The sequence below is a fragment of the Rhinopithecus bieti genome, unplaced genomic scaffold (assembly GCF_001698545.2).
Source record: "Rhinopithecus bieti isolate Rb0 unplaced genomic scaffold, ASM169854v2 scaffold_33302, whole genome shotgun sequence".
In the NCBI taxonomy this organism is placed as follows: domain Eukaryota; kingdom Metazoa; phylum Chordata; class Mammalia; order Primates; family Cercopithecidae; genus Rhinopithecus; species Rhinopithecus bieti.
Genome location: NW_016814366.1, coordinates 594,861 through 609,723, shown reverse-complemented (window position 1 = coordinate 609,723; position 14,863 = coordinate 594,861). Strand labels below are relative to the sequence as shown.

General features: G+C 31.7%; 1 protein-coding gene across 1 annotated transcript in view; it reads left to right on the top strand.

Annotated features, from left to right (window-relative positions):
• The window catches only part of DYNC2H1 (dynein cytoplasmic 2 heavy chain 1), a 384,617-nt gene that overhangs the window by 60,252 nt on the left and 309,502 nt on the right, over nucleotides 1-14,863 (top strand). The window contains 8 exon segments of the mRNA XM_017850085.1: nucleotides 1,027-1,250; nucleotides 1,997-2,112; nucleotides 4,156-4,355; nucleotides 5,488-5,752; nucleotides 6,951-7,158; nucleotides 9,650-9,779; nucleotides 13,096-13,251; nucleotides 14,438-14,697. Coding sequence (XP_017705574.1) covers nucleotides 1,027-1,250; nucleotides 1,997-2,112; nucleotides 4,156-4,355; nucleotides 5,488-5,752; nucleotides 6,951-7,158; nucleotides 9,650-9,779; nucleotides 13,096-13,251; nucleotides 14,438-14,697 — 1,559 coding nt within the window.

Here is a 14,863-nt window from a genome sequence, read left to right as displayed (position 1 = left end):
AGAAATTATCATGTTATATAAAATAACATTTTCACAGTACAAATTTTTCTAGGTAGCCCAAGAAAGTAAGACCAGTTCTAAATTGTTAACATGCTATTTATGTGATGTTTAAATTCTTCACAAAGAAAAAGAGGAGAACCTATTCAGTGAGAATTACCTGCCATCAAGATTTAGTTTCTTCTACATTCACTTTTTTTTCTTCTCTCAGGAAGAGTTATCTTTTCTCCCAACCAATACTAATCTTTTCACCTGTGCTTTGGAATCCTCTTCCCCGGAACCTTATTATCCCTTGTGCTATCGCTTCAGTCTTCCCTCCTCTACCAATTCTTCATCAGGTTTTAAACATAATCACATCTTTTTCATCTTAATAATAACTAAAACATAAACAAACCTTCCCTGATTCATACTTCCTCTTTCTCTTTTCTTTCCTTTATAGCTAGATTTCTTGGTTTTTCTACTCTAGATGCTTCTACTTACTAATTGCCCATTCGTTGTTTACACATTCTAATTTAGCTTCTATTCTTAGGGTTTTGCTGAACATCCTCCTACTAAGTGCTGTTATCACATTCAGTTCTTCCCTGCCATAATATTTATTACGTTATGATTGCCTCTCTGTAATACCAGATAGACTCTGAGCTCCAGAGTGGCTTAAACCATTATTTAGTTCAGTTGTCTCTGTGTACTTAACAAAGTATTTAGTACTAAGAAGGCTTTTAGTAAACATATATTTAATGTATAAATAGATAATTAAATTAGTATCTCTTAAACATTCAGCCTCAGAAAACTGATTATAAATAAGCTCTGCAAAGCAGCGTAGGTCCTAAGGAATTTATCATATATTGAGTAAGGAGGTGGTAAGTACATTGGAGGTTACCTTTAGCTAAGGTATAAGATTTATATGTAGTAATATGTCAACAAAATTTCTGTTGGCAGTATATTTTATATTTATAGTTTCAAATATAAATGATGCCTGTATGTTAAATATTTTATTTAATTTAATATTTAATATTTAAATTAATATTTCAGGTAGAAGTAAATTCTAATTCTGGAATTTTTATCACTATGAATCCTGCTGGAAAAGGTTATGGAGGAAGACAAAAACTGCCTGATAATCTTAAACAGCTTTTCAGGCCTGTAGCTATGTCTCGTCCGGACAATGAGCTTATTGCAGAAGTTATTCTCTATTCAGAAGGCTTTAAAGATGCTAAAGTATTGGGCAGAAAATTGGTAGCTATTTTCAATCTATCTAGGTGAGTTTTCTTGTTCTAAATATTTTTATATTTTCCATTTTTAATGATTGATTATGGTTATTAGTGATCATTTTCATATTTTCTCAATTCCCCTTTTCCATTATTTTATTCTGATGATTTTATTGTAATTATGGTGTAGATATGAAAGGCTTTAGTGTGCACAATAAAAATATTGGGTTCAAAACTACTTTTCATAAATATTATTAATTTGATCAGTTTTTTTCTTCAAAATGTTTATATTAGAGTGCTTCAGCTAAATGTTTCTTATTGAACTAATTTACCAGCTGACCACACACAAGCTACTGTTCTTTGGAAAGAATCCCTCACAATTTTTCTTATGTCTTATTTCTGGTAATAGAAACTGACATTTAGCTTCTTTGGGATAATGTACAATTCTGTTCCATATCACTTAAGAGATAATGGTAAACTAGACAGTGGCAGAGATTGAGAGCAAGATGGATTGATTAAAGGCTTTAGGCATAAGGGTAGCAGGTAATTGTCATTTGGTATCTTCATTAAGATAATTAACTTGTTCATAAAAGCTTTATCTTACCCTTGAGAACTGTCCATCTTTAACAGCTTACTTGAATGATTATTCTGTGTGGTTGGTTTCCTTATATAAATTAATGGGATATCAACATTCATTTCTAAGTGTCAGTAGTTATATTCTGTATTTCTTTGGATGTGACGATGAAAGTAATTTCTTCTAGCTATTTGATGCATTGATTTCCACGTCTCTACTTCAGGGAACTTTTGACACCTCAGCAACATTATGATTGGGGTTTGAGAGCTTTGAAGACAGTCCTGAGAGGAAGTGGAAATCTTCTTAGACAGCTAAAGAAAAGTGGCACTACACAGAATGGTATGATTGATTATTCCAAATACATTAACTTATTTTTAGAAACATAAACGTTAATTTAGAATAGTTTGAGATTTACAGAAAAGTTATAGATACAGTATTAAGGATTACTGTATACCCTGCCCCAAATTCTACTGTTGTTAACATCTTCCATTAGTATGGTATATTTGTCACAACTAATGAACCAATTTTGATACATTGTTTTTAAACTAAATTTCCTACTTTATTCAGGTTTTCTCCAGTTTTTACCTGATGTCTTATAATAACTTTTAATGTGTGTTAAATATTAAAGAGTTGTAATATGTAAAGCCCACTTGTTCTTTAACTTTAATGTCCTTTAGAATCACCTAGTGGCTTGTTAAAATAGATTATTAGACCCCACCCCCAAAGGTCCTGATTCAGTAGGTGTAGAGTAGAGCCTGATAATTTGTCTTGTCTTGAAACAAGAACAGAAACCTTAGAAACACATGTAGGATTTTCTCATTCTAAAGCTAGTATATTATGATTAGACTAGGTTATAAATGTTTGGAAAGAATACCGCAGAGGTGGGGTGTCTTTCTTACTGTGGCATATCAGTGGGTATATAACAACCATCTGACATCACTAGTTATGTTAACCTTCATCACCTGGCTATGGTAGTGTTGTCAGGTTTCTCCAGTGTGAAGCTGTTATTTTCTACCCTCCTGGCTTTATTCTTTGGAATCATGTTAATAAATCTAGCTTACTCTCAAAGTGGCAAGGAAAGGATTAAGCTCCACTCCTTGGGGGGGTAGTATCCGCATATAGTATTTGAAATTCTCCTGTAAAGAAGATTTGTCTTTTCTGCCTCATTTATGTATTCATTAACTCATTTATTTAGCTCAATACAGACTTATATATATTTGTTATACTTTCCTCAGATGAAATAAATGGTTTTTTATTCACATAAAAATAATGATTTCCCACACCTGTGCAGGTGTACATTCATGAAAGCCTGAATAATCGGTTTCTTCAGGTTGCTATTGAAAAGTAAGTTAAAATACTATGAAAATAGAGACAACATAGAAAAAAGGACCACATGAAATTACCTCTTTGGACTTTAAATGATCAAAGTGTGCCTCTTAAAAATGGCCTCTACATTAGCTGTATTATTAGGTTGGCATATGCCTAGGTAGATACAGTTATTTTGTGAGTGCTTACATTACTATTTTTTAGTTGTCTATATTTGGTGATTTTTAATAAATATTTAAACCATACCTGTAATAAATAAAGATGGCTTATGAGTTCAGTGCTTGAAATAAACTTTAGAGAAGTCCAGACTTTTTATTTATACGTAAGCATGGAAATATTAAGCAATTATAGAGGAATGCCACGCAATAGTTTCTTTGATTTTGTGTATCTTACCAATCAGCAGCTAATATCTGTGAAAATAAGCATCTGGCAGTGGTATCAGTATTTGCATTTGGCTTAAGAATGGGTTTGTGAACCAAGTTTGAACAAGGCTGATCAAAGATTGTTGCTTAGTTTGTTAGTTGTTTATCTTAGGACATAAACTGTGAGATGATATTGGTGTATTTGGAGAGGTACCTGAATTTGGAATTAGTTTATCTGGAATTGAATCCCAGCTGTGATACTGCTGTGCCTTCTCAGAAAGTCACTTAAACCTTCAGAGACTTAACATTCTCAGGTGTAAAATTGGAATAATAATAGTAATACTTTTTAGCCTACTTTATAGGGTTGTTAAAAGGATTATATCATATAATATAAAAGGTGAAGTACTATGAAAATTTAAGTGATAATGATTTTTATTATTAATTAAAGTCTTGATACCCTGTGATTTGAATTCTATGGAAAAGCGTTTATAACTGTACTTAGTGATATTTACTTTTTAGCAGTCAAAAGATATTAAAGTAAGCTTGCCAATTCATGTGATGTAATGTCTTTAAATGCTACTAAATTTTAGTGCATTTAATGATTAATAATACATATCAAGGCTATAGAATATTTAAAAACTTTTGTCATCATTAAAGTAATAATAAATCATTTTAAAATGAAACTTTTTTCTAGCTAATGAAAGCCATATTGTGGTACAAGCACTGAGGCTTAATACAATGTCAAAGTTTACGTTTACTGATTGCGCTCGGTTTGATGCACTGATTAAAGATGTCTTTCCTGGAATTGAATTGAAAGAAGTGGAATATGATGAACTAAGTGCTGCATTAAAGCAGGTCTTTGAAGAGGCCAATTATGAAATTATACCCAATCAGGTAACTGTCAAGAGTATTTTATAATAGATTGATCCCTTTTTCTAGTTGATTCCTTATTAACTATCCTTGTCCTTCATCTTTCAACTTATCTTTTATCTTTCAACTTAGATCTCACTTGCTCAGGGAAGTCTTCCTGCATCTTCAAGTCCTGATTTGATCTTCTTGCTATGTGCTCTTATCACATATTCTTGTTTCAAGTGTGTGTATTTGTCTAGTATTGATTCTCCTCCACCTTACAGTAATCTCCATGAAAGGCAGGATCCATGTATATATATTTTTTACTTTTTTTTGAGACAGAGTCTTGCTTTGTCACCCGGGCTGGAGTGCAGTGATGTGATCTCGGCCCACTGCAACCTCTGCCTCCTGAGTTCAAACAATTCTCCTTCCTCAGCCTCCTGAATAGCTGGGATTACAGGTGCACACCACTACACCTGGTGTAATTTTTATATATTTAGTAGAGATGGCGTTTCACCATGTTGGCCAGGCTGGTCTCGAACTCTTGACCTCAGGTGATCTGCCCGCCTCAGTCTCCCAAAGCACTGGGATTACAGGCCTGAGCCACCGCACCTGGCCATCCATATATATTTTTGCTCACCATTTTATTTCTAGTGCCTGTTAGAGTACGTAGTGTGTAATGGATTCATCATATATATGTATTTTATAATTGATTATATATATGATTTAGTTTCACTTTGATAATTTCTTAGGATTTTTTTAAGTGAGTTTCTTTATGTAGTGCAAGTAATTGTTCAAAATTAGCACTTTGCCCTCAGTTTTGGAGAGAATTAAGATAAGACTGAGTGAATGGATGCATAAGTGAATAAAATAATGAATATATTTGAATGAGTAAATGAGTGGAGCAAGTAACGAACATATCGTTCATACAAGCTTTTTGAACTTAGAAACTTGGAAAGCACCTTTGTTTCTTTTAAAGAAATATTGAAGTATTTAAAAATTATATTGTAAATATGTTCAGATTTATTTAGGTATTCTGTTACATTTTAGGCTATGTCTTCCACTGAAGAAATCAAAGGCTTAATTTACATATTAGAACAAGTGTTATAGAATAAAAGCAGAACTAAGTATCATTGGATATTGTAAATCATATAAGAACATAATTCTTTCCTACTAGATCAAAAAGGCTTTAGAATTGTATGAACAGTTATGCCAGAGGATGGGAGTTGTTATTGTTGGTCCAAGTGGTGCTGGAAAATCAACCCTTTGGAGAATGTTAAGGGCCGCACTTTGTAAAATTGGCAAAGTAGTGAAACAATATACTATGAATCCCAAAGCTATGCCTCGATATCAATTATTAGGCCATATTGACATGGACACAAGAGAATGGTCTGATGGTGTTTTGACAAATAGTGCTCGTCAAGTGGTTCGGGAACCTCAAGGTTAGTCTTTATGTATACTTCTTTGTTTTACTTAGTAATTCTTAGATAATGATATAATTTGTCTATAATTCTGTCTTTATCAAGGCTTCTACATGACCATAAAGTCATAATTAAGTTATAATGTATACGTTTGATATTTTACTTTGGAGGGGACCAAGAAATGCTATCATTTTCAGTTAAACTCTGTAACTATTTTTAATATAATAGAAACTTAGAGTAAATTGGGTGAATTGTAATTCACAACTAGATTAATTTACTGAATGATTATGAAATCTTTACTGCATTTATATTATAATGCCTGAGAAATAAACAAGATGACAGATTTTCGTATGGGGTTAAAACTGATGTGTATGAACAATATTAACTCATTAGTTTGAATAAAGTATTTTGAATACTTTTGAAAATTTAAGTGGTAAAACTGCAGATTTCCTGGTCTAAATTTGTTGACTTCGTTTTTTAAGAGAATTTTGGCTGGAATCAGAGGAGATTCCCTACTTTTGCCAGGTTATAATTTAATTAATAATTATTTTCTAAGGCAGTAAGTGAAAGCATTGGAAGGGATTTTCAATGTAGTCTTTTCTTTTCTGTATAATACCACATTAAGTAAAGGCCAGTTATTACCTTCATGTATTTCTCACACTTTTATCAGTGAAATTTTCCTCTTTGAATTGTTTCAAAAGTCCAAGTATAGTATTAACCACTCCCATGTTAGGAAAGCTGGAAAAAAAAGGTTTAACCCTGGAAAGACTAGGTATACAATTGGTCACTACTTTTCCCCTTTGAGGTCACCTTTTATATGTCAAGAAAATTTGACAGCGGTGAACTTTTATTTCTCATGCAAGGCACTGGAAATTGGATTTTTCTGTATTTTCTAAAAGATGTACAACAGAGCAAGCCTTTGTACATTCTCATGACATAGTAGAAGACAAAAGTTTGAAGAATATGTTGTGGGAATAAAAATACTTAAGCCTTACATTTTTTAAAGTGAAATTGCCTATTTTGTATGTTTATAGATAAAGTATTAATACATGATATATATCTGAGTCTTTGGCCAGCTGAGCCAGGATCGCCTGTGTGTTCTCCAGCATATTTACAGTACAAATTCATATGAAAATTAAGAATTGATTTAGTCCTTATTTTTAATTATTATCACAGCATATGTTTTTATTTTATCTCTGCTGTTTTGATTTGAATATAGATGTCAGCTCATGGATAATCTGTGATGGTGATATTGACCCTGAATGGATAGAGTCTCTGAATTCTGTTCTGGATGACAATCGACTACTCACTATGCCCAGTGGAGAAAGGATTCAGTTTGGCCCAAATGTTAACTTTGTATTTGAAACTCATGATTTAAGTTGTGCCTCACCAGCCACAATATCTAGAATGGGAATGATCTTTCTTAGGTAAGCCATAGATTATTTATATACATTATATTAGAATATTCTTCTTTTACTATCCTGGCTTCATATTAAGTAAAGTAAGTGTGGTGTGAATAATGAATAAATATTTTTCCCATTTATGATTAACTTCTTTTTTGTTAGGTTTTAATTAATTCAGAGTTCCTGTTTTATTACAAAATTGAATTATTTTAGCAGTTTTAGTTATATCACAATTATGAAATAATTATTATTTTTGTTTAAATGAAACAGCAAGAAAATTTGTTCTCTTTATTATTTTGTTGAGGTATTTTGATTGAGTTCAGAGAAGTGAACATATTAATTATGAGCTAGAGGCTAATAATTTAGAGCTGAGTAGCAATATTTTAATTATAGAATTTAATTAATTTAATCTATTTAATTTTAGATTCATAGAATTTTAGGGCTAACTCAGGTTTTGTAGGTCCTATGACCCAGTCTTTTCATTTTACAAATTGAATACCTCTTTACTTAATATTTTTTTTCTTCTTCAGTGTATTTGGAAGAGGCCTCAAGACTGAAAATGAATAATAAACCAATTTTAGATATCATGTAAAACAGTCACATACCAGAGCATGGACATTTGCACCAATTTTATTTTTGAAAATTAGTAATATCATAAGTAAGAAACTTTTATTTAACTTTTCCAATTGGTTATTTATCATCCTGTATAGCATTTAATTTTTTTAGGACTATTTAAAGTCACTTTAGGTGTTGTATGGCACATGACAATGTAATAAAATTGGTTCAAATCATGTTTTGAAATTATTTAGTTGCTTACTTCTTTGACAGTATTGTAGGAAACATTTACTTTAAATTAGCCAGAAACTTCAATTGATATTTTGAGGTATTATTAAACGATAATATAATTTTGGGTTTACAGCTTTCATAGCAGCATTGACACATAATTTATCATATTTAGTAGTTGTGTTCTTATAATCTTGTGAGAAAAATAGAATAAAGGTAAGTTTTTGGTTAAATTTTAAAGTACTTGTTAAATATTATATATATGGTATTAAACTATGCACCTTAGGAGAGAGAGAGCTAGAAAGGAGTAAAACTAATGTTTATAGAGAGCTTACCTTTTTGGAAAATACTTTCACATAGAGGAGGCAAAATAAACCAACATTTATACAAGATGGAATATAAGTGAACTAAGCAGTAAGTAGAATACTATACATATTTAGCAGAAAAAAAGACCACATATTGCTGTAGAGGAGTTGAAAATTGTTGGTGAATCAGGTATTGTGAAAGGCATAATGAATGTATATCATTTCATGTAAAATACAAATACATATTAACTGTTTTGTTGCTATGTGTTCAGCTTATATCTTAGTTTTAGGCTTCATTTTTATTCCTTTAGCAGATATTTGTTGAGCAGTTGCTATGTGATAGGCCAAATGTGGACCTTTTAATACTGAAATGAATGTTGTTATTAATGATGCTGGGACTGCTGGTATGAAGCAGGGTTGTGTTGGATAAACCAAGACATATAGTCTCATAGACATTGAGATAATACCATTGGTAAGAAACTCTTTATTCTAAAGGAGCCTACTTTGGGCTAATCTAATGTTATTTAATTATTAACCTCTTTGATGTTTCAGTTTTTTTTTCATATTAGACTGGATAGAAAATGTGAGAGCAGAGATTCAAGGCATCAGTGTCATTTGTTAATTGCTGTGAAACAATGGTAGAAGATCCGAAAAAATGACACAAATCATGAGCTCTTGTCAATTCTATAATAATATAAATTATTTTTACTATAATTTTTTATAATTATGTAAGGTATAATTTTGAATAAGATGTGAATATTATTTCACCAATTGGATTTTGGTGAAATAATTGGATTTTGCCCAGATAATGATTTGCTTTGCTAAAGGATTTATAGTTTGCTTTAGGAAGATCTTTAAATTTTGATAGTGGCATGGGAATTTAGGTAGTTGGATTTTTATAGGATAGAGAAAAAATATTTCTAAAGATCTGTATTACAGTTTAGATCAGTGCGTTTTAAACTCTAATGTGCATTTGAATCATTGAGGGATCTTATTAAAATGAAGATTTTTGCTTTATTATGTCTGGAGAGGGATTTGGGATTTTACATCTCTAATAAACAGACCACTCTGAGTAGGAATGGTTTAGACCACTGTAGGCTATGTAGAGCCTATGTAGAGTAGGTTGTGTAGATATATAATTCTTACTTAGTTTATATTTATAATAAAATAGATGAAATTTGTTTTATAGAAAATGACATATATGTATATATGCCTATATGCATGTGTGTTTGCATATATTATATGTGTGTATACACACACAGATGTAACTGTTATTCACACATACACATAGTAAAGTAACTAAAGCCACCTGTTGTATGCTAGCAGACAAAATATACGTGTAGAATAATGTTTATTGGAGCAGAAATTTATTTTAAGGTAAATTGATAATTTCTTCCTAAATAATTTATTTGTCTAATCTGTTTCAGTGATGAAGAGACAGATCTTAATTCTCTGATAAAATCTTGGTTGAGGAATCAGCCCGCCGAATATAGAAATAATCTTGAAAATTGGATTGGAGATTATTTTGAAAAGGCTTTACAATGGCTTTTAAAGCAGGTAAATTAACCATAATATTTCATAATTAATCAAGGTGAGAAGTATGATTAAGAGTGATCCTTATTTTAACTGCTTTGTGGTAGAACTCTGCTGGAATGTGGGGGTGAGGTGAGAGGTGGGTTTTGTCACTGTTACTCCTCTATATCTCTTTGCGTAACTATCGTATCTCTTAGCATAACCTTTTATTGTATTAGTCTTAAAACATTTTACTTCTTTCATAATACTTCACACTGCTTACCTAAAAATCTTGATTACTAGAATGTCTTTCTAATTTTACTAGCAAAAACCATCTTGCTGCCACTTTTTACTGATATGCCAGTAAATACCTATATATATGACATATGTATATATGATATATAGGTATTGATAGACATATGTACACCTATATATACACACCTATATATACCAATAAATGCCTATATGCGATATATATCCATATATCCAAATATATGCGATATATATCCATATAGCCACATATATGTGATCTATAGGTCCATATATCCACATGTATGGATCTATAGGTCCATATATCCACATGTATGTGATCTATAGGTCCATATATCCACATGTATGCGATCCATAGGTCTATATATCCACATGTATGTGATCTATAGGTCCATATATCCCATATATCCCATATATCATGTGTTATATAATATATGATATATGTATATATCATATGCACATGATATATGTATATATCACATGTATGTGGTATATGCATATATCGTATGTATATGGTATATGTATATATCATGTATGATATATATGAGGTTAAAAACAATGTGAAGTTAACACTAAAGTAGAAAAGGGATGGTGAATTATTTGCAATAATGCAAACATTTGTTTATGTTTAAAGAAAACGTTGACCATCTAGCATATGTGAAGCATAATACAAGAGAGACTTTGAGAGGTGAAGATTAACAAGATAATTCCTTTCCTTGAGAAGGGTTTATCTAATGGAGGAAAATGACATGCAAACAGATAATCACAGTTCAGCAGGATGAAGAGAATATTGCTGTCATTTAGAAGAGGTTTAAAAGGAGATCACATTTGATTTTGCATTTGAAATGTGAAAAAAGTTCAGCATGCAAAGAAGACCATGGAAGGTGTTCAGATATTCTGCATGTTTATGCCATTGCTTTTATGAAAAATGAAAACATATACAAAATAGAAGATATAAATAGCAGTGAGTTTTTTTAAAGTATCTGATTGTGAATCTGAACTTGATTTAGAGGTCAATACTTTGGGACTGAACAAGATATAGAGAAATGATGGTTTGTTTTGGTTTTCTCAACCTTTTTCTTTTCTAACTTTGTAAGAATGAAAAATGGAGGAATAGAGATTTGTGAGGAAGTGATGCAAGTGAGGTAGATTTTCCTGGAGGCCTAGGAAAGAGAACACTCCCATTAGCTCCTAGTCTGACTGAGCTGTCTCCTCCTTTGTGTTTCTGTAGCAACATACAGCATCTACCAACTATATTATAATTGTCTGCTTACATTAAACTTTAAGCACCTTGAAGGCAAGGACCAAGCTTATCACACTCTTCATTGTGTCCCCAGAACCAAGTATGATGTTAAGAGATAGCAAATGAATGATAGTATTGTGCTTAATTATATACCTGATGCCTACATTGTGACACCTTCTCATTAGATATGTTATTTCATTCGTATAAAACATTCAGAGCCTAACAAAGCTTTCCAATGCACATACTTTGAGGTAATCTGTTCATAGATGTGTGAATGTTAGAATAGGAGTATCATATTAGATGGAATGTATTTATGTATATATAGGGGTTTGTGACTGTAGAAATGACAACACGATAAGATTATTAAATAATAGAGTGAATACCAAAGATTCGGTTAGGAAAAAAAATGGCTTATGTTTTGAGGTCACATCGCTGTTTGTTTGTTTGTTTTATTTAAAGTGTTAAGGGTTCTTTTCTTTTTATCCTGTATTTTGTTCACCATGCACAAGCTTCGAGGTATACCACAATGAATTCTCTAGTCAAATGCTGAAATTGTATTTATAACTAGAACTTTGCTTTCTTCCTTTTTCTCTTCTTCAGCCTATGGGGTAAATCTTTGCTTTCTTTTATGAATTCAGCAAATAAGAAAATATAGAAGAAAATATGTACGTTTCCTTTATCTCACCTTTAAAATCTGGAACTCTTAGCCTGAGTCTTATCTAGATTTCTTTGTTTCTTCTCCCTTCTTCCTGCTCTTCCTCCCATTTCTTCTTTCTCCCAAAAATATTTATTTTTTAAGCAGAGGGATCCTTTTAAAATGTAAACTGGGTCATTTTACTCTATTATAAAAAACATATTAAAGACAAGGCAAATAAGGTTTTTACTCCTTACCATGTCTGATAAATTCTGCACTCTGGCCCTTGCCTATTTCTCTGACTTAAAACACTGTTTCTTTGCTTACTTAGGCATAACTTCTTTTTAGTTCCTTAACTGTGATGTTTTTCTTTGCATGTGCTATATTCTCTGCATAAGCTCATCCTTCAGTCTTAGCTTAAATGCCACTTTTTTTTTTAAAGAAGTCGTGAGCCGTCAATCTGAGTTACTGTTTCTGACAATATTCTGTACTGCTGCCCTGTAGCTCTTACCACAATTTGTTAACAATTTCCTGTACTATGCTTGAGCTCCATGAAGACAGGGACTCGGTTTATTCCAGCTTTTAACAAAACAAAACAAAACAAACCTAGCACCACATACAGATCCTAATGCATGATTGGTTCTCAGTAAATATTTCTGGAAAGACTGAGAGTCATGTTTTTCTTTAACTCTCTAACACTTACCAGGTGCCCCAGAGGGGCCTACAGATCAAACCATCTACACAGCACTTAAGTCCAGAAGTTCTATTTAAAAATTCTCTCAGAGAAAGCACCATATGGTTTTTCATTTATGTCTGCTTTTACTAACCTTTCTTTTCTAGTGCCATCAATCTAGCTCTTGCCTCTTATTTTCTTTTATCAGCAAGAGGAAATGAACATCTATTCTTTTGGAACAATGCTCACTAACTTACCTTTTTTTAAAAATACTCTTCAGGTTTAGGAAGTAAATAAACCATGTATCTATTTGAGGACTGTAGCACTGATAGCTAGAAATACACAATTGTACTTTCATGATTACTTTTTATTTTCAAAGTGTATACAAAATTAAATGAAATCCAAATTTTCTACAGTTTGAATAGTGGAGCGAGTTTAAAAATGGTTATTGAAAAGATGTGTGAACATCAGTCTGTATGGTTCTGTGTTTACTGGTTAATCTTTGCCTTTGTCTGTCTGTGTCATGGATTTTAATCAACAGAATGACTATGTGGTAGAAACAAGTTTGGTTGGGACTGTGATGAATGGTTTGTCACATCTACATGGTTGCAGAGATCATGACGAATTTATTATTAATCTCATAAGGGGACTTGGTGGAAATCTGAATATGAAATCACGTTTGGAATTTACCAAAGAGGTAATGCATATTTATAGCCTATATTTAGTCAAAACTTTAACTTTTCTTTAACTCTTACCTGCCAAAATACAATAATTTATAACTATAAGATAGGGAACCTTTAAAATTTGAAATTACGTATTCAATTGAGTAATAATGTATTTACATGTGTGTAAATATATTTTCTCCTTTGAGTTATTTTATGATGTTTGATGATATTCTTAACATTTTATAAAATAATGTTTCATAAGTTAAAGTTTGGACCATATCTTTAAGTTAGACATTTTGAACCTACTTATCTATGTTAATACTTATTTCATTCATTTAAAATGTTAAAATAGTTTAGTTTTGTCATCCTTTTAACCAGAGCAGTTCTAGGAATTAGGAATACTAGGATGAATTAATTATTAATAAATATTTTCTTTAATATATGTTAAAGTTGTATTACAGCCTAGTTGTTTATAAAGCTGAATTCTAAATAATAAGGGATTTTTTTCCTTTTGGCCTCTACTGAGATTACTGGACATTTACTCCTTTGGGTCGGCTCTAACATTATGTTTCAGCCTTTTTTCTCATTTTACTGCTTCTTTGTTGGTGTCACCTACTGCTTTCTCTATTCCGTTTCCCTTTCTGTGACTGTCCTGTTGCCTCTGTTGCCAGATGCTTTTCATTGTTACCACTCAGTGCCATACTATATGCTGCTTTTAAGCACATACTCTCTTGTCAAAGTTCAGAATAAATGTATTGAAGAGTAGCATTAAGGGCTGACTCTGCTTTATATCTGCATAGATAACAGTTTTCAGTATTAAAAAGAAGAATAGCAGATGGAGAGCAGTGGTAGTGACACTGTAATGGACAGTACCAGAATATGGTAGAAATGAAGGGCTTTAGGATTTCTGCATTCTGTAATTTGTGATTTAATGTTAATAAGAACTCCATTAAAATGGAGTATATTTATACCTTAGTGTATAAATAAATATCCAGTAAGTCATTATCTCCTATACATACTTTAATTTACTTGCATAAATGATCATTTAGAGAAAAATATTTGAGATAAAATGTTACATTAATGATAAAATGGGTATCGTGTATATAAACTTTTCTTGGAACTAAGATGATTTACTTTTGGGATATTTACTTGGAATAATTTAAGAATGTCACACACTCTGGAGTATGTGAAAACTTATCACAATTTTTTTCTCTTAAGGTTTTTCACTGGGCACGAGAATCTCCTCCAGACTTTCGCAAACCAATGGATACCTACTATGACTCTACTAGAGGTCGATTAGCAACATATGCGCTTAAGAAGCCAGAAAACTTGACTGCTGATGATTTCAGTAACGGCTTAACTCTTCCAGTCATTCAGACTCCTGACATGCAACGAAGTCTAGATTATTTCAAACCATGGTTAAGTTCTGATACTAAACAGCCCTTCATTCTGGTAGGACCAGAAGGATGTGGCAAAGGGTAAGAAAAGTATTGGCAAAAGTATATGTTGTGGATTTATTCCTGCCACCCCTAATTGATTTAATGGCTTTTGTTATGGTTTTGATTAAAGTAGCATTTAAATTTTCATGGAAGATTCATTTTATTTTCATTACTTGTAAAAGTAAGTACTATGTTTTTTTCTTTT